Genomic DNA, 24,206 nt, shown 5'->3' with positions numbered 1-24,206 from the left:
CAAGACGATGGACTTCCTGTACTTTCTGAACTTTCCCGCAGCGTTTCACGTGTTTTTTACGGCCGGGTAGAGTCGGTTGTGCCGTGGGCCACAACCCGCGCCTGAGGAGCCGGGGACGAGCCGTGGTGGGCGGCTCTGGGGGCGGGAGCGCTGGGGCTTCTGGAAGGTTCCGCGGGGAGCGGCAGGGCAGCCTATGGAGCCGGGGACGGGCTGCTCTGGGTTCTGAGCCCGCCCCGAGGCGGCTCTGGGGGCGGGAGCGCTGGGGGTTCTGGAAGGTTCCGCCGGGAGCGGCAGGGCTGTGTGTGGAGCCGGGGACAGGCCCTTGTGCCCTCCGACCCGCCCCGGGGCTGCTCTGGGGGTTCTGGATGGTTCCGCGGAGAGTAGGCGGCAGGGCGGTCTGTGGAGCCTGGCGGCGCTGGACAACGAGGTCAGTGGGCTCTTTCCTGCGGGACACAGCATGGAGTAATGGCAGGATAGGGGGAAATGGTGACTGAGGAGAGGGAGTAAAGCGAAGGAGGTGGCTTTTGAAGGCGCTGTCCCATGCCGCTGTTCCTGGCTCCACGCCTCCCGGGTGAACCGGGGTTAGGGGCAGCACGGCTCCCCGGGCAGAGGGATAACGAGCTGTGTGTTCGGGAGTCTCTGCGCCCCCCGGGATGGCTGCAGAGGCTCGTTCTGCCTTCCCCAGGTCTGTGTTAATGCAGCAGGTGGGGCGAGGGCTTTAGTGATGTACAGCATTTTTACAGGTTAAGTACGGTCTAGTGGTAGGTATGGGATTTTAGCGAGGGTTTGTTTCCCTACTCCGTTCTTACCAAAGCGGGAATGTAACTTGGAGTGGGTTGGGAGAGCTGCTCCTGTGTGTGGGTGTGCTTCATCCCTGCCACATTGGTGGGCCATTTAGTGGGTTTGCACTAATGTACCTGAGACTTCAGCTGAAGTTACTTGTGGCCTTCACGTGTTATGGCTGAAAGAAAGGTCTGCTTTAGGTATCTAAGGCAGCACTGGTAATTTCTTGGTGCAGTATACCGGGGCAGGGTGAGTGTGTAACTCAGGAGCTTTGTTTGTCTTAAACGATCTTGGGTGAAGCTTCTACAGTCTTTTCAGCTGTTCCATTGCCATGTTAAATGGGAATGGTCATTGCTGTCGCTTACAGCTTGTCGCCATATGTCACCTCAGGGTAGCTCTGTTGCTGCTGAATTCTGGCTTGTTCAGCAGTAGCTTTGGAAATGGAAGGACAAGGTTTTGATTTTCCTTTTCTGAAATATTTAATTAGGCACCTACTTTAAGTGTAAGCTAGACCCTGCGGTGATGATACCACGATGTGATTCCAGGATGTTTTGGTTTGTGCCAAAATGAAATGTCAGTTACTTGCTGGAGGTTTCATTATTCCGTTGTAACTCCTAGGTCTTATATGTACCATTGCAGACAGATGTAGTGTGAAATACTAATAAAAATCTGTGATGTTAAACTTGTTTGCCAAGTTTGGGATTCCTCTTTTGTATTAGGCTGAGGGATTTTTTTAAAGTTGTAAATATTCTCCTGTGGGGTTTCTGTTAATTTGATCATGTAGGTAGGTTGTAGCAGCCCTTTTCTATGATCAGCCTATTTCTGCTGGCCTCTGAATGGAAGAGGTGCAGCATGGATGGTAAATCCTAATTAGGCTTTAACATAGTCCCTCATTAAGAAAGCATGTAAATCATAAACAAGTTGCTTAAACTAGTACTTCTGACATGAGTAGTAAAAATGTATAGGCTTGCTTTAGGTGTATGCTCTTTAAATAGGCTTTTAAAAAAATGGTGGGGATCAGAATGGTTCATCACATGTTTTTCTTTTACAGTAGTGATAAGGGAGACACGGGAGATAAACATGGAAGTTGTGGTATTAAAGGTATGCCTTTTTTTTTTTTAATCTGAAGGATTGATGTCTGTTTCCATGTAATTTTCTGGAGGTCCCATTTACAAAAAAAATATTGCCTGTGTATTTCCATTTACTAGCAGCTGTTTGCACTTATGGAGACCTATTTGGGGTATATATATATATTGTTGTTCATTTTAGGTTTTATTTTATTGTTTTTATTGTAAAATACGTCAGTATTTGTGTCAATTAACATGGGCAGGCAGCCAGAAAAACCACAACTGAAATAAAGAGAGTAAATTTATTCAGTTGCCTGGCTGACTGGAGGATCTGGGGCACACCCAGATGGACACTGGCAAGCTCAGCCCATCCCAGCAGGATTCATCAGGAATCCTGTGAGTTTCCCTGTGCTTTTTTATGATCTCAGAGCTTTGATCTTCTCCCAACATGGAGCTCAGCATGTCCATGGGAGTGCCTCCAGGCCTCTCCAAGCACATGTATTACTACCTCTACACAGAAATTCTGCTTTTCAAAACAGAGGAGGAACAGCAGTAGGCATAAGGGATAGGATATCAGATGGGATTTCCCACTCTGATGTTTTCCAGTCCTTGGCATTCCCAGCAGCAAGGTCACTTGAGCTATTGTACCACCTTCCTCACCATTTTTACACTTTTAATTCCTTCTTCCCAGCAGTAGGGATGCAGCTATAATCTAAAATGGAGGATTTGCAACACAGTGTTAAATAATGTGTAGTGTAGTACTAGATTATCCTGTATTTCATAGGAGATTGTGGAAAATGCAGAATACAGCCAGGAGAGATGACTGAGGGCATATTCCGTACTGCATGATGTCATGCTGAGCCATAAAAGCTGCAGTTATGTCTCTGGTCATCAGATTGGCCTGCCCCAGTCAGAGCCCTGTGTGTGATGAAGCTCTGTGTTCTGGAAGTGGCCAAGCAGCTGCCAGTGGGGAACAGTGAATCCACTTCTTGCCTTGCTTTGGTTGCAGGGGCAGCTCTTGCTTTGCCTGGTCAGCTGTTCTGATGTCAGCCTGTGAGTTTGCTCACCTCTGTCCTTCAGATTGGACAGCCTGCTGCAGGGATGTGATGAGGGAGCAGCTGTGTGGGGGTTTAGCTGCCTACAACAACAGCTGGGCACCCACATCAACTGGAGCACTGGAGTGTGACAGTTTACAAAGGCTTAGCAGAAAGCTGTCACCCTGTTCTAAAGAAACTGGCTGTCATGCTGACACTCTGAACAGAAATAAAAGCCTTTTGGTGAAGTTTACCATGGTTTTAGGGGTTTTTATGTACTTCCTGAGAACTTCATATGGAAGTAAAAACCTTTGTCTTTGTCCTTTTTCCACTGTTTGGTTTAACCAACTTTTTAGATAAGGCTTCTCCATTGTAGACCCCACATGGTGTTTGTTGTAGTGCTAAAGGAACTTGGAAGCTGAGAAGCCATTTCATTAACTAATGCTGTGAAGGTGAAAGATATTTCACATATTAACATTCTGTATCTCAATGTCAGTCACTATAATTTTGAAGGTGCCGTGTAAAAATAAAGTTTTATTTTTACATCTGCAGCTCAGATTCTCTTAAAAGTCAGTAATATTTATTCTCTACTCCTTGCCCCAGGCTGAGGACCCCAGCTGCTTTTGGATTGCTGTGAAAGAATGTGTGCCCGGTGTAGTCGTTGAAACGGTGTATGAAAACCTGAATGTTGAAATGGAGCAGTTTTATAGTTGTTATAAAGATGCAGATGAAGTAAAACAAGAGGAGATAACAAAAGGCCAGGTAAGATCATTGCTCTACATAGAAATAATCTATTATTTGAATCTGTTTGGGGGTGAAGTATCAAATTTTTTTTAAATTTTACACAGAAAAACAGATAATATCTTAGTGAGTTGTGTTTTTTTCATCTCTAAGCCTTCTAACTGTAAGCTATAAGGTTTGCATTTTGCAAAGAAAATGGAAGGCTGTGTAATAAAAACTGTGTCCTTGTCTTTGAAAAGCATTTGAGTGTAATTGGGGCCATGTGAAAGAACCTGGTGTTCTTTTTCTCTCCTCAGGTTTATGTGGTTTTCAGTGAGGAACTGAAGTGCTGGTGCAGGGCTCTGGTGGAGTCAGTGCGGTGCCAGGCAGATGGTTACCAGCTCGGCTGTTTCCTTGTGGATTATGCCAAGTACTGCTCTGTTCCATCAGAGAAGTATGTGTTTTTGTTACTGTGATGTACTTGTTAATACATCACCTATAATAAATTTGTTCGTAGATACAGATGCTGTTAATATTTATTTAGTCAATACTTTGGTTTAATTAAGGCGTAGGTTGTGTCCACTAGAAGCTGCTAACCAGATGATACACTTGAAAGAACCTAAGTGCAAGCCAGTCCTTATTTTGTGATAAAGATGCTTTCCATTTTACGTTTTGCTTTTTTAAAGATTTAGGGTAGAAATAATGTCAGTCTGTTGTGATTGAGATGTGTGATTGCCAGTTAAAACTTACCTTTATATTATTTTCTTCTTTAATAATTTGATATATACTTGAGGAAAAAAAATAAGACCAATGAAGTTCAGGCACAAAAACCATCTATAGAAGCAGGGTTTCACTTGCAACAGCTTTTGAGGTCTAAACAGAAATATGTGGGGATTTTCCCAGTGCAGTTGACCAACTTGTTCACTAAGAGCTGGCAGTTTCTCTTGTAGTGATGCCAGAAAAAGCTGAGTTTTGACAGGTTCTGAGTTCTTGATGAAATGAGTGTAAAACCTTGTGGTTTTAAAATCTTGGAAAATCTGTTCTTGTCTTCTGGAGCAAGCTAGTCCAGCTCCTTAAGTTTGTTATTAAAATAGGCAACTTGGAGCACAAGAAACTTCACCAAATTGGTAGTATTCCACAAAATTAGAACTTAAAGTATTTTAAAATAAATAATGTTTTAAGTTGACTGTTGATTTGTTGGAAAGCGACTGTTACTTTGTTGGAAAACAGCTTGATAATGGGTTAAATACCATGAAGATATTTAGAAGATGAGTAGCAAGAAGACTTGAAACTGCAGTGGCAAAGGATCAGAAAGATTCCGTGTAACTAGGATGTGTATTGATACTAAGGGAATAGAGCAGCAGTCCTGTTCACCAGTTGGTCCTGATGGCACCTCTTACAGTAAGACAGTGGTTTCAAGTTGGGAGCCAGTGGGATCCAAACTCCTGGAAGAACTGTGTTGTCAAATTCAGTTGTTGTAACAGCAGGTGGTTTGTGAGACCAGTGACTTCTGGAGAAGAAATTCTGCCCTGTAAAATGAGATAATTTCCACTTTGTTTTGCAGCATTCGAGTTTTAACAGGAGCATTTGCAAAGATCCCACACAGAGCAAAGAAGTGTCGGCTGCACTGCACAAAGCCACTGACACTGCATATTGACTACTGTGAAAACACTGCCAAAATAGGGTAAGGAGAGCTAGTAAATAAATTCTGTTTGGGCATTTCTAAAAAATTCTTCACTGAATCCTCACACTACAGAAGGGATTACATTTCAAGAAGAAACTTGCAGTATTCTCATAGTAAATGCAGAACACAGAACTGTAGCATCTAAGAGGAAAATCAACTCTCTTCCAGCTGAGAGGACAAGCTCCCCAGGGAAGTAAGTGGTGGAGTCTCCAACCCTGGAGGGATTTAGAAGATTTATAGATGTGACACTCAGGGACATGGCTGAGTGGTGGCCTTGGCAGTGCTGAGTTAGTGGCTGGACTCAATAATCCTAGTTTTTTTTTCAAATCTAAATGTTTCTATGATTGCTTCATATTTTATATTGGGTGGAAGCCATGATACTTGACCAAACAGTATCTTTTAATTTTGATCAGTTCATAATATTGGTGAACTGGAGCAATATTTCCAAACTAAAGTAATGTGCTGAGTAATCAGATTCTGCTGATTTATCTAGTTGGGCACTTTGTAAGAATTTGCAGGATTTAGATCTTTGTGGTTGTATAGAATCTTTTTTAAATTACCATTTTTGTGTTTGATAATATGGAAAACTGGTTGTGTTTATTTTCCTAGACCAGCCAAAAGATGGGATACTGCTGCCATTCAGCATTTTCGAAAGCTTCTTGAAGGTAAATAGCACATCAGTTTTGGGAAAAATCAATTGTTAGAGAAATGCAGTACTCGTGTACAAGTTCTTTATACTTGATTATACTTATAAATGCTGTTAGTTACAAACAATGAGAAAGGAGCTGCTTAAGTATGGAGTGACTAAGGCACAAGTACTTGTGGAGCTGTATTGTGAGTACTCTGGGCTTCCATGCTGCATAAGTTTTGGTAGTTAAATAGATTGTGCTTAGGCTAACTGAGAGAGCATTCATGTCACATTTGTTTTGAACATTGGAACCTTTCTGTGTATTAAACATGAGACTCTGAATCAGCATCACTGCTGTCCTGCCTTAGCATGTGCAGAGGTGCTTCAGGACTTGGATTGGCTGTGTTTGCCCAGATGAAAAGTGTAACAAAGCTGTACAAATGTCCAAATATAACATCACATTTTTCAAGAAAAGGAAATGTCACACTTGGAAAGCACATGCTGGTGCCCCAGACTGTCAGAGCCCAAGAGAAAACCAAGACTTCCAGCGTAGACCTAAGAGTGGTTTGCCTCAAGAGGTCATTAATCGCTTTCAGCTCTCAATCCTCCTCCAAAGACTAAGGACAAGTTCCTTTTTGGAGCTTCTAAGTTTTTGTTGTTAAATTCCTCATTTCACTTAGGTGAAAGAACAAGTGTTTCACATTTTCAGTTGTGATGCCTGTTTTTGTCTGTCTCAGTACAAGTGAAGAATGCTGATAGTGTGATAAAGGTTTAATCTTTTTTCTTGTGTTTATTACTGCATTTAGAGGCTACTGAGGTTAAAGCCACAATACAGACAGTAGAAGATAAAGTGTTAGAGGTGTTTCTTTTTGTGACTATAAAAGATGAAAAGGTAAGATACTTTCATATTTCCAACACTACTAGTGTACTTTGCTATTAGTTTAAGACTGGAATGCGTGGCTTACAAATTTTATTCAGATACAGTAGAAGCTAAATCATGAACTTATTAGAGGTTTTTATTACAATGTTGTTCATTGGTAACCTCTGGAGAAATTCCAAGAGGCAGGACTTGTATTTTTCTCTGCATGAACTTTTTTTCTTTTTCACTATTGACAAGCAAGTGAAGTCCAGCCAGTATTTAAGTGGATCACTATATGCATTATTTGGTGTATCTCTTGTAGTATCCTGTTTGAAGATGTTTCAGTAAGGCAGCTGCATAATACTGTAAAAATAACTAAAATTTCACACTCTTGCATACAGATGAGTTCTCAAGGAGCTGGAAAAAACATCCAGTCTAGTTCCACTTGCCAAGATGTCTAACTTGTGTCAAATTTCTGTTATAGCCACTGCCAAACTTAAGCAGCTGTATGGTAGATAGAAGGAGTTTTAGGCCTAATAGTGGTGGTTTTGGTTTTTTTTCTGCCAGATTTTGGTGTGTGCTGAATCCAAAAGAAATAAAGAGGCTTCACTGGATTAGAGGGTTCTTTCAGATGTGTAGGGCTCATAGAAACAGTTAATTCAGTACAGAATTTTGGCCAGAAACGTGGAACTCACTAATGAACATCTATTGAAAGAACATACATGAAGATAGGTCTTTCCTTTTCTTAGAATTAATCTTTGACAGAAAGCATTCACTGGTATTTCTTATGTCTGGGGTTCTGTTTGGTTGGATTTTGTTTGGGGTTTTTATCATGTATAAAAGCACTGCTTTTGTTTAAAGCTTCCCATAAATTTTAAACAAGTATGTGCTGGTGTAGTTTATTATTTGTTGACACTGATAAAAAAAGATCTTGTTTGGGTTTTTTTATAGATCTGTGTTAATGATGATCTGGTTGCAAAGCACTTTGCTCATTACAAGGAAGATGAAGGGACTGCAGGCAGTTCTTCAGATGTTTCTGATGATGAAGTGTCCTTAAATGCAGAGTGTGTTCCAGTGGAGTTTGTTGGTCCTACGTTTCTTGCCAGGCCAAAACTGCCCTTTGGGGAGAAGGTGTCACCACATCTTGGGCCAGGTGGGACCTACCAGTGGTGGAGACAGTCCTACATGCAGCACTTAGTGTGTTTAGTTGGATGTGTGGAATGGGAATGTCCTGTCTTGGGTTGGATCCCAGTGACTGGGACACATGGTGTCCCTCTCTGTCTTTTTTTGGGTTCAGATAATCAGAAATTGGTATCTCCATTTTTTTACCTTTTTAGGTCTTGCTGGTTGTAATTCTGTTGCTGAAAAGCCATCCCAAAGGTCACACACGAATCTAAATCACAGTACTGTGCCTGTAAGTATTATATTTTGTAATGAATTGTGAAATGCAAGCTTACACAAACATACATAGGCCAGATTAGGAGTGCTGTAGTCACCCAGCTTCTTATTCTTAGACAGTTTTCTGAAGCTTGTTTTATCAAAATTGTTGTCTTAGTCAAAGCAACTTTGAATTTGGAAAAGAATGCTGCAAAATATTTGGAGAATCCCACAGCTGGGTAAGAAAAGCACTTTCAACTTTGTGTTTTAAATACTGCTTTTGAACAGTATTTTAGTGCTTAAAATGTGTTTCCTTTCTAGGTGGTCAGCATGGTGCCAGGTTTGCCTTCCAAGGAAGATAAAGCAGTTCAAACAGAGAGGTGTGGTGCAGCATGTTAAATATTCAGAATGATTCTGTCATCAGACACTTGGGAGCTGTGGTGTGTTTGCAGTGACTGTTCTTAGGCCTCTAAAGGGCAGAGGAAAAGGGAAGCTACATACATGTGCTTCTGGGGAAGGAGGGTGTTCAAAGCTGCTGATAGTTACCCTGGAAAAATACCAGTCATTTCTAAATAGTAGCTTGACAACAGGCATGTGGTGGGAGGTATTTTTCTGCACACTAATTGTGTTAATTTGCTTTATTTTATTTTTATGTGATTTATAAAAGTTTTCAGATTTAATGAAATATGAGTTGGTCAGTTTGTGCAGTGCTTTCACTGTGCTGCAGGTCAGTTGATGCATATGTAGTAAACCTCAGGAGTATTTCTTCTCTTAGTTTCTAACTGATGCAAAGATGAGTTGTTTTGTGTTTTGGAACTTTAAGAAGCCTTTTTTTCTACAATCCAGTCTATTTTTCTTCTAATGCCAGGGAACTTACCAACTAATTCTGAAAAAGATTTTGAAAGATTATTTTCACTAAATTTTGGTTTCCAGATGGTGGGTTTTGATTTCTCATTTTATATTGAGGGTTTTACTCATTGGCATAGATATGTCAGAAATGCTTTAAGTGAATTGCTTCGTGACACTTGGAAAATTCTGGTGGTATTTATAAATGAAGTTTTTCTTTTGAATTTATATAGGTTCTAATGTCTCTGTTTCTCAGGCTTCCACAGTTCTCAAATTCCAGTTTCCTTCAAACACACACAGTTGAGGATGGCCAACAGGTATTTCAAACATTAACTTTTATTTCAATTGTCTTGTGCTGCAAACATTTTGGTTTTGGTAGCTTTGGGTCTTTGTGGAAGGAGGTCAGGGGCTGACTGCTCCTGCATTGGCCTCTGCAGGCTAGAGCTGAGCCAGCCAGGTTGGGGATGCCTCTCTGAATTTAGGTAAGGGCAAAAACACAGGGAAGGGAACCAAAAAAAAGTGAGAAACAGTCAATGCCAGGGTCAGAGGAGAAGGATCTCCATGCAGATGTTTCTGAAGAGATTGCTGTCTGTGGAGGACTTGCATTGGAGCAGAGTAAAGGGGTAATGGAGAGAAATTGCCATCTGCATTGTGACTGCAGTCCCTGCCTCGTGCTGCTCCTTATGGGACTGAGTGCCAGCTGTACACAGAGTGTCCACTGCATCTCCTGAGGGGTTTAAGACAGTGAAGAACATCTTTGAAAGTCTTTCTTCAGAAATAGCAATAATGAGTTTTTATCTTGCCTGTGGTTTGTGTAACCTATCAGTATGTATGAATCATATTTAATTTAGAATTTGATTCATTTTACATCAAAATGCCATTTTTTAAAATACACAAAACTGAGAAGCACTCGCTGTTAGCTAAACCCCTTTTGTTAAGTATTGCCATTATAATTTATTTTTCTCATGGTTTTAGAGTTTACAAGATGTTGGGAAAGAAAAAAACTTTGTGTTCCTGAACAAGAAAATTGAACCATCATCAGTTTTGGAAACAGCACCACTTCTTGATGGTCTGAAAAAGGTAGAGGTGATGACACTACATTGATTATTTTTTTAGGACAAGTTTCATACCTCAAATTATCATAATAAATATTACAATAACACCTCTGAGTAATGTGTGCAAGGTTGTACATATGGCTGCATAAATGAAGCTTTGGAGAAACACTGTAAGAATTCTGCACAGGTTTTTCTGGTATATTAGCCACTGCTGCAAGTGGATTTGAATTTTAATACAGTAATGTAACAGCTGAGCCCAGAAGATGGTTTTTCATATAAGGAAATTAGTTACATAATGGGTCAGAAGCTTTTAAACCACTCTGTTATGCTTTGTCTTGTTTTGTTGGTGTTTAAGTACATGGATTTAGTGGGAAATTCCTAATTTCTGTTTCTGTAGGAACTTGATAGGAAAAAGTTTTCAGGTCCTACCTTCACCCAGTCCTACTGTTGGCCACCAATAGCTTGGGGACGTGATGTTGTTGCCATCTCCCATCAGGGAAATGATCCTTTATTATATATTCCACCAGTTCTTACACTTCTGCAGGAAAGTGACTATCCAGCCTTGCCAAACATGAGTGGGGTATGTATATATTGGACCAGAGAACCTGTTACTCGTCTGAATGTTTGGAATGTATACATTAATGTCATCTCAGTGTATCTTCATGATGTCTGCTGGTTTCTCTAAGGCCTCTGCTTATAGGACTTGGATGGACTCTGTGGATGGGGCGAGTCCTAAACTTTTAAAGCAATCCCTAAAAAGTGGTTTATGCCCTGGCACTTACATACGCAATGGAGCTTTGTTTCTGCATGAGTAGTATGTACTTACTAAACTAAAATGGGTATTAGCTATTTTAAATACTGCAGTGCATTTTCTAGCTTCTTTTAGATCATAGAATTACTGAGGTTGTAAGGGATCTCTGGAAATGGCCCAGTACAGCCCTAGTAAAACAAGATTCTTAAGGTTCTGTACTTCTGTCTAACACATGTTGTCAATTTTTCTACTTGTATATGTAGCCACTAGCACTGATTTTATGTCCTGGATGGAAGAAGGCACAGCTTGTTTTTGACCTGCTGAAAACGTACAGGAAAGGCTGCAGACGCCTTCATCCAATGCTGATGACCCTTGGGCTGAACAAGGAAGCAGCCAGCCAAATGGAACTCCGAGGCTGTAAGAATACTTTGTCATCTTAGTTATGCCTGAATGCAGTGTGGGCTGCCTTACTTGCAGGAGCATGTGAAAGAACAATTTCTGCTTCTCAAGTTCTTGGTTTATTTTTTTAAGTAGTGGTTTACAGTTTGCTGTTGAAATAAATACATCTAACTCAGTAGCATGCAGAGGGTCCTTCACAGAGAAGCAGCATAAAAGTATTAAAAAAGCTGTTGGGAGACTTGGCCTGCTTAGATACATATGCTTAAAACATTGAGGTGTGTTCTGGTTTGGTGCCTTTGTTTGATACTTTAATTTTCAAAAGTGCCTTTTGTTGTGCCAAGGAAACAAGAACTGTGGATAAAACTATGAAGAATTGTGTACAAACTCCATTTCAGCAGTTAGTATTTTTTCATCCATCGTTCAAGTTTGAGCCTGGTGGGTTGAATTCAGACCTTTATGCAGCAGAGCTGTTTGGTATATTTGTACCAGTGAAGATTGGTGTGGTTTTATTTCTCTGTGTAGGTAGATACACATGCACATGTCTGTGTAAATTCCTAAGCTACAATGTGTGCTTTATTCCTCTGCTGAAACTGAACTTTCCTGAAATTGCTCTTGCATATACTTATAAAAATTTCCCTTCTGGCTGCTTGGTTCTTAAGTTACTACCTGTACTTCACTACCTTACTGGAAAATGAGATGACACCCTGCTTTGTAAACTTGCTAACCTTCAAACATTTCACTGGATTTCAAAATATCAGAGCCCACCCACTCATGTCTTGGAAAACTTGCAGGAGTAGAAAAATATAAACTCCCCAGCTTTGAGATGATGAATCTGAAATACAAATGTGACCCTTTTTAATAAAGCTACCTTCTCCTTTGTTGTCACAGTAATACTTTTCCAAGTAGTAAGTTAATGGTAACAGTCTTTCCCTCCACCTTGTAGGTGAAGTGGTAGTGACTACACCATACAACCTCCTGAGACTGCTGGAACATAACACTGGGTTCTTGTGTAGGCTTTGCCATCTTGTTCTTGATGAGATCGAGGTGCTGTTCTCTGACACTTCTGAACAGGTAAGTGGCTTACACAGTCACTTGGCAAAATGCTGTTCAAGTTGTGCCTGAGTCTGGAACAATGGCACACTCCGAGGGAAAAAACACTGGAAGTGGGTTTATGGTGAACCCTCTTTTTTTTTTTTATTTTACTTTTTATTTTTGTATTTAAAAATTACTGTGTTGGCAGGTTGGGCTTGTCTTCTGGTTACCACCTAGTTTTTGCTGAATGCCTCTGCTCTCCCAGATCCTTGTTTAGACTTTTTACATTGCAGATTTGAAGAGATCTTTTTCCTGAGATTTCCATCTTCTCTGGAAAGAATCCTAAATGCACATGTATATGCTGTCCTGTTGCTTTCTTTTGCTTCAGAAGTCATGCAAAGAATAGGATAAAAGTGTACATACCAAACTGTTCTTTTGGGGAGAGAAACTTGCAGTTTGCTATGGTGTAGTGGCTTTGTGACTGGGAAAAAAGTGTTCTCAACCAGTGTATTTTTCTGGGCTGTCGTGCTGGATTATGATGAGAGGAGATAAAAATCTCTTTTCTTCCTAGGTGTTTACTATACTGGATTGTTACAAGAAAGCCACTGCTCAAGCACGGGGGAATCTGCCACATCAGATCATTGCTGTGGGAACTCAGTGGAATAAACATATCACACCCTTGATAAAGGAGTTCATGATTGACCCTCACATTTTGATAACTGTTATTGAAGAAGCTGCCATCTTTGGAAATGTGCAACAGGTAAAACTTAGGAAACTGTCACTGCTTGGATATGTGGCTGCTGCTGGTTTATTGGAAGCAGGTGGTGCTGCAGTGCTGCCTCCCAGTGTGAGCTGAAGTTAGGAACCCTGTGCAGGTGAGTCACTGAACAAGCTGGAGGTCTCTTACTTTCGTTTATAGGACTGAGATGAAGTCCCTAGACTATTTTGTGGTTAGTGCAAATGAGTCTAAATTTGATGAGATGTATTTATAAACAGTACAGTTCTTGACCAGAATTTTTTTGCAGTTGTTTGTTGTGGCTGGCAGAATTACAAGGTGAGGAGTGCCAAGGCAAATCAAATAAAGCATTTGGTTTGCTGCTTTCACACAATACCAAACTTTAGTTCTCAAATTTCTATTACATATTCTTAGGTATCTTTTCACTTAGCTTCCAGTCGATGTATCAGTGTATCCTGAGGAATAACACAAAATGGTTTAAGTTTGATTTGATTACAGTATGTCTCAGTGTGGCATCGTTTGTGGATTTTGAATGTTGGGAAGTCTCCAAAAGTAGACATCCTGAGCATGTAAAGAAACTGAAAACATACAAGTTTTTGTGAGGAGCTGTTGTGTTGCACTAAATAGTTTATTTAGTTGTTGTTGCACTGGTGGTGGGCTCCCCCTCCCTCATCACATGGTTTCCCCCCTGCACACCTGGTCTGTCCCTCAGGTGCTTCGCCCCTCCCCAGTGGTATCCCATTGGCTCCGGTTCTCTCTCCCCCGCCCCCAATCCCCTAGGGTATAAAATCTCCTGTGTGAGAGCTCCAACCCCTCTTTTGTACCTGGGTGACCCATCACCTGTGTCCTGCCCCAAGCCAATAAACAGGATAGTTGCACCCACGTGGAGAAGAGCGCCTCTCGTCTTTTACCTTTGTCTATGCGGATCCGTGTGGGCTAGAGTCTTATGCTAGCCGGATTTGGACTCATATAAGGCCCAGGAAAAACACGCAAGGAGCCTTAATGATTGAGCAGAACTGAAAATGTCAATATGTTGGATGCATCAGGGTTAGGATTAGGAAGAATTATATAGTAAAATATATATGGGCTATATGAATTACCAACTGTCTGTTTTGTATTTGCTTTTAGGTGGTGCAGCCCTGCATAAACAGCGACAGAACTGCTGAGTTACTCAAAATCCTGGATTCTGCCCAGAGGAATCTTCAGAAAGTGCTGGTCTTCACTGACTCAGTAACTGAAGCAGAGATGATTCATAAGGTAAAAAAGTGTTTAAACTTAGATAAACAGCTTGTTTTTATATTTTAAAATCATAATAAACTACAGTACCTTGGCTTCTGAGAATAAAGTTGGAATATGAATTTGAAAGTTAATCATTCATGCTAAAAGTAACCCCAGACTGATTGTCAGCAAATAGCTGACATAGATAATGTGATATTTAAACATTCATTTCTGTTGTAAATATTAGTGCATCTGGAGTGTTTATTCTTTGATGATTGTTAATGGAAGCAAATCCGGTTTGGGATTGTAACTTTCTAACACATTTCCCTTGGATATTTGAGGGCTCAAGCGTATCAAAACTAACCCTGCCCCCACTTTAAAAAGTGCTCGTTGATGTTAAAGTAGGATTGAGTGTGTTCATAATAATTCTTGGTGGACAAGAATTCTTTGAACACCAACTTCAAATATTTTACATGGCATCTGAAATTATTTCAAGAGTTCACGTGATGAAGAGTGCTTGTTCTGAGAGACTGAAACATGAATCTGCATATTGTTAGATCAGGACACATTAACAAGGGGAAAAGCTTGACATTTTTATTTTCTTAAATGTCTGTCTAATGTATTAAAACATGAGAACATGAGCTTGTAGTTTTGTTTTTATACAGGAAATTAATGAACCTTATCTCCATTAACACATTTTTTTTCATGTAAGCAACCTAAATTTGGTTAGCTCTTTCATTGTATTTCTACAGTAAGATGTGCTAAATTCTAGAAAGAGATGCTGCCTCTTAGACTTGATTGGAGCAAGTACTGCAGCATCGCAGGAATGTGTAACTTTTTACTTTGCCATGCAGGCACTGAAGAGCAATTCAATCGTTTCCTTGAAAAAGCATAAAGAGAGCAAGTGTACTGCTAAGTGTGTCTTGGAGAGGTGGAGGAAAATGTACAGTTCTGGCACTCCTGCTGTGTTAGGTGAGGATTCTCTGGTTGGGATTGTATCTTAATGCAGAGCTAAGATCTGCACCAAGCACTTCCACTGGGTTATCTCACCACTTCACAGACCCCTATGAACTCTTTCCAGTTCTCTGTTTACTTCTTAATGCTACAACCCTTGGGTTTTGGTGAGTTTTTTTTTCTTTTCTCCTGTTATTATTTTCCCTGCTTAGTTAAAAGAACTACCGATGTTTTCAAAGATTTTCCCTCATTTCACAATTTTCTCTGCTACAGAGGAGATAGAAAATCTGAAATAATCTCCAAACTACAAAGATTTATTGTAATAATTTTCTGTAAGTTCCATTAGGGTTGTTTGCCTTTTTTTTTTTTTGCACTAACAAAGTCCTTTATCCATTTTCAAACTCAATTTGTTCTTAATCTTACATAAAAACAAGAAGGTGGACTTAACTCTGCCCAGACCTATGGGAATTCCTGTACTATTTCAGCTGTCTCCTGTCTTACTCCTGTGAATTCCTGTGAGTTACTGAGTGGTGCTCAATTCTCTGTATTCTATGGTGCTGACAGGAAATGGAGAATTCTGTGAGCTTGGCATGAAATGCTGTGTCTACCATATGCTGATAAGATTTATAGACTGGAGAAATAAAAAGCCTTATAGGAATGTATTGGGGAAAAATCCATCTTCATCTTCCAGTCAGGAGAAGGAAATCAGCTGTGGTGTGTGTGATGTGATACTTCCCATGTTTGAGTTATTACAGTTACATACCTGTGTGAAACATGTGCTTAGTTTTAACAGATGACTGCCTGCAGTCCATGGGAATCACAGATGCAACTTGGGTGATACATTTCAGTTTCTCATCTCCAGCAGTCTTTGGGCAGCGCCTGCAAAGCATGAGTGACAACTTCTGCCCTGGCATAAAGGTTTGGGTGAACCTTGACTGGGTAAAGCTGCACTGGGTCATTACTGGTGGATGCGTAAATGTTTTCCCCAAATATTTATCATTACTTTTAGGATTCTGCTGTAGATCAGGAAGATACGAAGGCAAAGTCAATCATTCTGCTGACAGAGAGCAGTTTTTGTCATGCACCTGAGATTTTCTACTATTTAAAGCATGCAGAAGCTGAAATTCCAGAAGAACTCTATGATTTGACTGCCAGGGTGCAGGAATCTGAGGAAGACGAGAAATTTTCAAGACCCCTGTGTGCTTCCCTTAAAACATTTGGGATTTGCAGGTAAGGAAGTGTCAATGTTTTGTGCCCTCAGTGATGATTGCTGCTGACTCCTTGGTGAATTTTCCTGTTGGATGCTTTTATCTAAAACAGGTTTTGCTTGTGATTTTTTTTTCCTGTTGCCTGTTGCAAGTCACTTAACTGTAGTTTACAACTGAAAGCAAAGAGCTTTTTTCTAAACTTGTTGTGGTTTTTTTTTTAATGTAGGAACAGAACAGAGTGTCCAGATCGTCATCAAATTAATTTATCAATAGACATGGCCCAGAATATTGCAGCTGAAATGATAGAAACACCTGAACGTGTGACAGTAAGTTACAGTTTTCTTGGGCTTGGGTACCAAGAGGACAAATCTTAAACAGCTACTTAGCATGTTACTTCTATTTTTTTTTTTTATTCCATTAACCTTACTGTAGTAGGATTATTGTGCCCTCCCTTGCATAAATCAGTGTGCCAGATGTTCGGCGTGTGTTGTGTTTTGTAGGTAATTCTGAGTTTACCTCAGGTTTTTTTCTTGTTTTGAAGATTGACATTTTGTGGGAAGAGGACTTGTGTTCTATGTATTCATTCCTTTTATAATTTGAGACTATATCAAAATGAACAAAGATGGAGGTTTATAGAAACTGACATTTCTTGTAGAGGAAACACAGAGTAATCTGGGGGAGTGAAGAGAAGTTGAAGTGGAAGGATTTTTTTCTTAGCAGACATGTTTATGCAGACTTGCTGAAAACTGAGCATTTTCTGGCCTTGGGATTAGAGAATGTATTTTCATTTATAGTATGCCCAAGAAATGGGGAGCTCCTGTCTTGTAGGTAGAACTTTTGAGTTATTTCCTTCAATAATATCAGTGCTTTGGAAGATTTTTGCTATAGAGTGCTGTTTTAGTTAGACTTCTTTTTTAGTACTTCCACATCCATAAAACTTTCATGGCTATAAGGTTGACTCTGCTACAGTGATTCTTCATATCCCAGTAAGAGTTTGTGTCTCCAGCTGTCTTTGAGATTTGGGCTTTATCTCAGGTGCTCTCAAAGCAGCTCTCCATTTTACACATTGGTGTGCACAGCTGTGTGTTTGTAGTCTTTTTTTTAAGTCCTTTTGGTGCAAAAAAAGCAGTTCTCCCTGTAAGGCTGGGGAGCATTCAGAGTAGAGCTAGAGTGGTGCAGAATGTGAGTGATTAATAGCGTGGCAGATAATTGGCAGAACTCAGTGGGGTTCACAGAGGTGGAATATCATCACCTGACACCCAACAGCTCCTATTCCATACATTGCTGTCCACTGCTGACTGAACTATGGCCAGTTAGGATTGAGAATAACAAGAACTCACTGTTTCCTGAACTATGTGTGTTCAACATCTGTCACCTTTTGGGGCTGAAAAGAGGTATGTGATATATATATAAAGACTTAAATTTCATTGGTTTGAGAAATCATCCACCCCTCCTTTTTGCTGATGTATTTGATCCTTTCAGATCCTGCCTCTCTTCATTGTACATGCAACAAACTACTTTGGCCGAATAGTCAGGAAACAAAAGGACCAATATACAGTTCTTGCTAAAGAAATGAATGATTACTTCAAGGTACCAGGGCACAGGATTTCGGTGAACACTGTGGAGAAGTCAGTGTTCTATGGGTTACGTGAGGGAGCCATTTGCCACAGGTAAAATTTTGTTGGCTTTTTACTTGATTCATGTGCATGTATTTATACAAAGATTTTTAAAAAATTGACTGTTGGGTAAAGAAAAAAGTCCTCAAAAGCAGAAAAAAAAACCTGCTATGCCAATAATGATTTTAAAAAGCTCTTGCCTACTCTGAGCTCATGAATGGCAAACAAGATGATTCCCTGTATGTGCACTTGATTACAGAGTGGGCTGGGGAGATACCAGTTTTAAAATGAGAGCAGTTTTTAAAAATATCTTGCACACTTGGTTACATGAATAATAATTCTCTGTTTCTTTTCCTGCTGTATGAAGAGTTCAGGTGGTAGAGACTCCAGCAAAAGATGAAGAAAATGTCTGTAAGGTCACAGTTAAGTACATAGATGAAGGCAGGACAAGTCAAGTGAACAGTGATCAGCTGCTTCACTTACCTGTGAAGTTTCAGAGTCTGCCACCTCAGGCTGTGGAAATTATAGTGTGTAGAGTAAAACCCATAGATAATGAAGTTGAATGGAATCCAAAGGTAATCTGGTTTTGCATGGTATTTCCTTTACATTCTTTACCTTCTCTTTCCATTTTCTACAGGAAAACAGTTACAGACTGTAAACTTGGGTACCAAACTGCATTGCTTACTAGTATTGACACTAAGTACCTGCAATTGGGGCAGGTTCTAAGAAGGTCCATTTTCTTTTTTTGTTTTTCTATGAAATAATACAGGGAAGTTAATGGGATTTTTTTCTCTCATTTAAATGTCTTTCTTTTAGAATAGGTTCTTACTACTTTGGATTCTGGGGGAGGAACAGGGGAAGTGTAGCCTCTTTGAATTGACCTGTGTTTGAGTGATCTTTCATTATCCTTGGAGGCTTGTACTGTTCTGACTTAGACTTAAGCGTTCCACTGGTTTATTCAAAACTGTATTTGTTGAACACCCTTTTCATTGCTAAGCTCAGAAGGTGTTGTTCCATTGTAGTTTAAAGTGACTGTAAAGCTGTGTTGGTATCCATATGTCTCAAGTGCAGTGATAACTTGTTTTTCCTAGGTGACTGATCACATCAATCACAAAATTAAAGGAAAACTTCATCATGCAAAAGTGGTGCATACCTTGGGAAAGACAGTTTGGGTTGACCCAATGGTACGTATAGAATGGCAGTACAGGGAAGTCTTTGTATATCTGCATGTGGTCCAAGACTATTCCACAAAGTTACTAATAAAAGTGTATTTGGGAGGTACTGGTGTTCAGTTGTTTGTCTTGTGAAATCAGTTCTGCAGTTTGTTACATTCCACTGGAAGAATGAAACTTGGATCCTCCAAGATAGTTTGCTGATATCCAGCAGGTCTTGAATTCATTTATGTTGTTTATAAATTCTTAATTCTACTCTTACAGGCCTTACACTAGTTTGCAGTTGATTTTTGCCTAATTTTTCTGCAAATGAAAAAATGTGAAAGATTTGCTCCTCCATTTCCTTGATCAGAACAGGAAAAATGGCTGCTCTTGTTCTTGGAGTTGTCTTGTTTTACAGTTTCACATCTGTTAGCATCAGCAGACTCCTTGATTTTGTGGAGTGAGTCAAGTGAAAAATGGGTTGGAAAGAGAAAATGATCTGGAAGTTATTTTTTTCAGTTCCCACATGGTGAAGCTCAAACTTTCACCAGTTTCTAGGCTTTGGGGTTTTTTATTGTGCTCCCACCACCTCAGCTGTTTTCAGGATGCCTGGGACTCACAGCTCTTTACTGCATGAGGTATATTATGGCTGTCACGTGATCAAGGCTGGCACTGTTTACTGAATTGCCATCCTGGTTCTGTTAGTGCACGCAGCCAGTTACTCGAGCCATTATTACAATGTAAATGATGGTGATACTTGGAAAACTATTAAACATGGGGAGGTTCCTGTCTGAAAATCAGGAAAACCAAATTGCCTGCAGGCATAAGTCAGTAGGGCTACATTTGAAGTCTGACTAAAAGAGAGCTTTGAGTTGGAGAGAGACCATTGAAGAGCTGTGCTTTCCCTTTATTTTGCTGTGTAATTCAAGGTTGGGGTTACCAATCTTCCCACGATGAAGATGTGGATCAATGAGTACAACATTCGGTCCGAGATTTTGTCAACGGGTTTGGGAACTGACAATCCCGAACATGTAGCAGAAATTCAGAAGCTGTGCCCACAGATACCAGTTTTGGATCATGGACAGAGCTTGGAGCATTTGTAAGTGTTAGCAAATTTTTTTTCAGCATATACTTTGTTAAGAGAAAAATTGTATATAACTCAATATGAATATTATTGCTGACAGGGACATTCATTTAAATGCAGGAACAGTTGTGTTTATAATGTGTCTGTCTCCCGTTAACTACTCTTTAGCCCCATAACAGCAAGGAAAAGAAGGTTCTAATTCTAGAAAATACTAACCTAGAATTTGATGCAGGCAAGTCAGTAACTTTGACAGGCAAGTTAGTAACTTTCCTAACTTACTAACTCTGTAGTTAGTACAGAGTCTGAATTCATATTCTGTCAAAAATTATGATGCTCAGTAGCTGGTTTAGATGCTTGCCAGTCAGTCAATATCTGGTATCTGAGGCACAACTTGTTGTTTCTCCTGGGAAAGAAAGTTTGGGAACCTCCCTGTCATTGCCAAAGCATGTAACGCTAGGGAACAGGCAACTGTGATGCTGTGTGCTGAAATGCATATAATGAAACTGCTTGGATGATTTTTTACAGACCTTCTAAGCCCGAGACTACCGTTGAAAAATTGGGAACTTCAGTACAGGCTTTGTTACTAAGGTACAGATTAAAGTAGGGGAAGGCAAGGTAAGGTGAAGCTGACTGTCATTTGTGGGTTTTTTTTCTAAAACTGCTTTGTCCTGCGTTCAGAAGCACAAAAGAGGACACAGCTGATCTAGAGGAAGTGTCCAGTCCACAGGATCCATCGCTAGAGGAAGATTCTGCAGAAAGCTGTAACAGTCCTGTGACTCCTCCAAGCAGTAAGCCTTCAGTCCTTTCCAGAACTTTTCAATGTGAATTCAAGTTGATACCAACCTAACAGTCATCCTGGCAGCTGCAGACTGCTCTGGGTACACAGAGCAGCACCGGGTAGCTGATGTTTGCAGTCAGCCAGAGCTGCCTTCCAGTGAGCAGTCAGGAGATGCTGAGAGAGTGACTCTTGCTACTGCAGCTGTGTGGCTGTCTGGAGAATCCTCTGTCCTTGAGACACTTGGAATTCTTTGGCTTGGCTCTGAGTGGAACATGTGAGCAGGACATCTCTGCTGTAGAGGGGACAAGAGCTCTGCTGTCCAAGGCCACAGGATTGAAGGGAGTTGAAATCTGTTGAAATAAAGTTGCTCTCAGGGTAGTTTTTTTCCCCAAGGCTGAGGATGGCTGAAAATAGTGCTCCCCCCAATTTCTTTTTGATCTGATATCAAAGATGTGTTTACTGCTCTGTTAGTAGGGGCTTAGAAACACTCAGGCATAGCGGGGGAACGGGATTACCAGCTGTCAGCTGACACATGACTGGAAGGTAAAGAAGTTCAAGCAGATAAAAAGGCTGGAGTGCTTATTGTAGAAGGTTTTTTCCCTTTTAATCGTCACACTACTGCCGTGTTTCAAGCTGTGATGTTGACACCACTATTAATAATTTCATTCCTGAAACTCCCCGCTAATTCCCAAAATTATGTTTCAGGTGCCAAATAGATAATGATTTGAAACTGGAGAAAACCTTTACCTGACCTGGAAAACAGCATGTTTGGTTAGGTTTTTTTAAAGTTTCTAACACCAACTAGAGTATTTTTGATAATTAAAATTTTTAGTTGAATTATTAACTTTATGAAATCTTTCAAGATAAGAAGTACACAATACAAAGGACAAAGACAGTAATTTGGTTGCTAGCGAGTTATTTTTGTGATGTTACAGGAAATTCTGGGAACACCTGGTTTTTGTAGTATAAGGAAGTATAAAAGATGTTTCTGGATGTCTTCTTTTTAGATGATGTAGTTCAAACAAAAGAAGCAGAAGAGACTACTGTGAATCAGCAGAAGGGGTGAGAAAATAGTGATTCATTCCCATCCTGCTTTTATGTGAACTGCCCTACAGGATTGTTCTGTCTCTGTGCCTGTGGTCAGCTGAGACCTTTTGTCTGTTGGAGGTTGTTTTTGCTGATAGCTTTTCCTTTGGCACTTGGAGGGCAGACTCTTGTGGCATCCTGAGCTGAGGCAGCCGGTGGGATTCCTGTGGCTGTTGAAGTCAGTGGAGTGTGTCTCCCCATGGAACTTGCAGATGTGCTCCTCCAGAGATTTGGAATATGGTGCTGGGTTGGGAAGCTCAGGTGTCCTATCATCTGTTTCAGTGGCCCTGCTGCTGGTGTCAGGTCTGCATGGCCCAGGCCCCTTGTCTGAGTTGTGACTTCATGGGCAAAATCTGGCTCTGTGTGAGACAGCTTGGCTAAACCTCAGTGGTTTTCTGCTTTGGAAAGCACCTATTAAATGAACTTTCTTTCAGCTGTCATCCACAAATCAAGTGGTTTCAGGATGATGTGAGTGTGACACTGAAGGTCCAAATACTGAGGGCAGCTGACAGTAGATGTGAGTTCTGTAGAGAAAAGGTGACTTTCAGGTAGGTTTAAGAAACTTTGGTATAATCAGCAAAATGTCTGTGTTTGGATTTAGTGTTTTTAAACTTACTGTATATTGCAGTGCTTATTCAGAAGGCAAATTTTATGTGGCTGACCTGGAGCTGTATCAGTCAGTAATTGCAGAGAAGTCCACATGTGTGATTAAGGAAACAGAGGCTGTGATTTTACTGGTAAAAGAGAAAAAAGGAACATGGTGCAAATTACTGAAGAACAAGGTGAAGTGAAAATTAATTTGAGAGTTACTGATTGTTCTGAACATGTTTGCTGTGCATCAGAGCAGGTATTTCAAATTCTGTTTTTGTCAACAGAATGTTCATGTGTCCTTAGATTTTGAATGCTGGGAAGCATCTGAAGATGAAAGGCCTTTCACAGTTGGTAAGGATCGTATGAGTCTGTGTTTATAACATGTAAAATGATCAGCATTCTTTTTGCATTGGCTTTATCTGAAATACTCATTTATTCCAGCAGGTTGCTCAGATTCTCTGAAAAGACCTGAGAGGATCTCTAGAGCAAACTAGAGGCAGCAGGGCACTTTTGTGTCAGCTTAGCACAGACTAAGGGCACATAGAAGTGGTTCTGAGTGTTTTGGTCTAGTTTGTAGTCAAAAGCATTAGGGCTTGCTGGGTTGGGTCACTGAATGGTGCCACATATTTGTTCTGGAGCTCATTTTTTCCTGGTTTATAAATGTTACACCTTGTTAATCACTTGCAGGTTCTGGAAAACTGAACTACCCTCCTGCAGGATCTGAGGAGTGGTTTGAGTCCTCTGAAGACAGTGGTACAGAAAGTGATGAGTAACTCACAGGAGAAATTCCTTTCCCCTCTGATAAAACACTTAAGAACTGATGTAATCTATTTTTGGTCTTGCTCTGCATCCTGATGGCAACCGAAATTACCTATTTGAAAAAAACAGTTGTGTAGCAGATGCTTGCCTTCTCTTGGTTCTGTTCTTTGACTTGTTTAATACCTAAATATAATGTAAGGTGTTTGGGGTTTTTTTGGAGGCTGGTAGATTAGTCTCTAGTGGGTTATTTAAAAGGTGTTAGTTACCTCTAGTTTTTGTTTAAAAAACAAGGCCTCTTCTGTGAAGTAGAAGCAAAAAGTGGGTCTAGCCATATGTGCATCAAAAGCACAAGTCAATAAAGAACAGTGTAAAAAATAGCATGAGTATGTCCAAGAATATTCATCTGCCCTCAAGCAATTTTTGATCAGAGTTTACATGAGGAAAAGCTTTCCTTGGGCCTTGCACAAATGTAGTTACATTTTGGAACATATGTGAGCTTCTGACATTCTCCTGCACTAAGGAATTCAGTGAAATAATTTACTGTGTCTTGAGGCCTTCCCTAATGAGGGCACCCTGATGTCAGTGGTGGGAGGGAATGAGAAGGTGGAGGAGTAGGTGAGAGAGAAAGGGGTGTCAGGGAGAGTCTGTCAAAAAAGGGAGGTTCTAACCCCAAAATGCATGACAGTTCATAGGAGGGGGAGGTGAAAAAAAATAAAACTAAACTTTCTAGTTTCTATATATATTTATATACAAATTGATTTCAAAATAGCCCCCTATACATTATTAT

General features: G+C 40.3%; 1 protein-coding gene across 1 annotated transcript; it reads left to right on the top strand.

The window, feature by feature from the left end:
* The first annotated feature begins 1,635 nt into the window (after positions 1–1,635).
* On the top strand, positions 1,636–23,976 carry TDRD12 (tudor domain containing 12). Its single transcript, XM_050979082.1, has 32 exons — positions 1,636–1,642; positions 1,835–1,884; positions 3,488–3,646; positions 3,922–4,058; positions 5,169–5,288; positions 5,898–5,953; positions 6,723–6,808; positions 7,727–7,928; positions 8,113–8,189; positions 8,474–8,532; positions 9,255–9,315; positions 9,974–10,078; positions 10,451–10,633; positions 11,068–11,221; positions 12,147–12,274; positions 12,807–12,995; positions 14,100–14,228; positions 15,044–15,161; positions 15,928–16,061; positions 16,153–16,373; positions 16,578–16,677; positions 17,834–18,021; positions 18,335–18,542; positions 19,059–19,151; positions 20,051–20,220; positions 20,731–20,793; positions 20,884–20,993; positions 21,991–22,045; positions 22,504–22,617; positions 22,698–22,851; positions 22,945–23,011; positions 23,348–23,976. The coding sequence occupies exons 1-32, from the start codon at positions 1,636–1,638 to the stop codon at positions 23,431–23,433; spliced, it is 3,783 nt and encodes a 1,260-aa protein (XP_050835039.1). The 3' UTR covers positions 23,434–23,976.
* Positions 23,977–24,206: the final 230 nt, after the last annotated feature.

The sequence above is a fragment of the Serinus canaria genome, chromosome 11 (assembly GCF_022539315.1).
Source record: "Serinus canaria isolate serCan28SL12 chromosome 11, serCan2020, whole genome shotgun sequence".
NCBI classification, from domain to species: Eukaryota; Metazoa; Chordata; class Aves; order Passeriformes; family Fringillidae; genus Serinus; species Serinus canaria.
The sequence above is the reverse complement of the archived record's forward strand: the minus strand, read 5'-3'. Positions and strand labels throughout refer to the sequence as shown.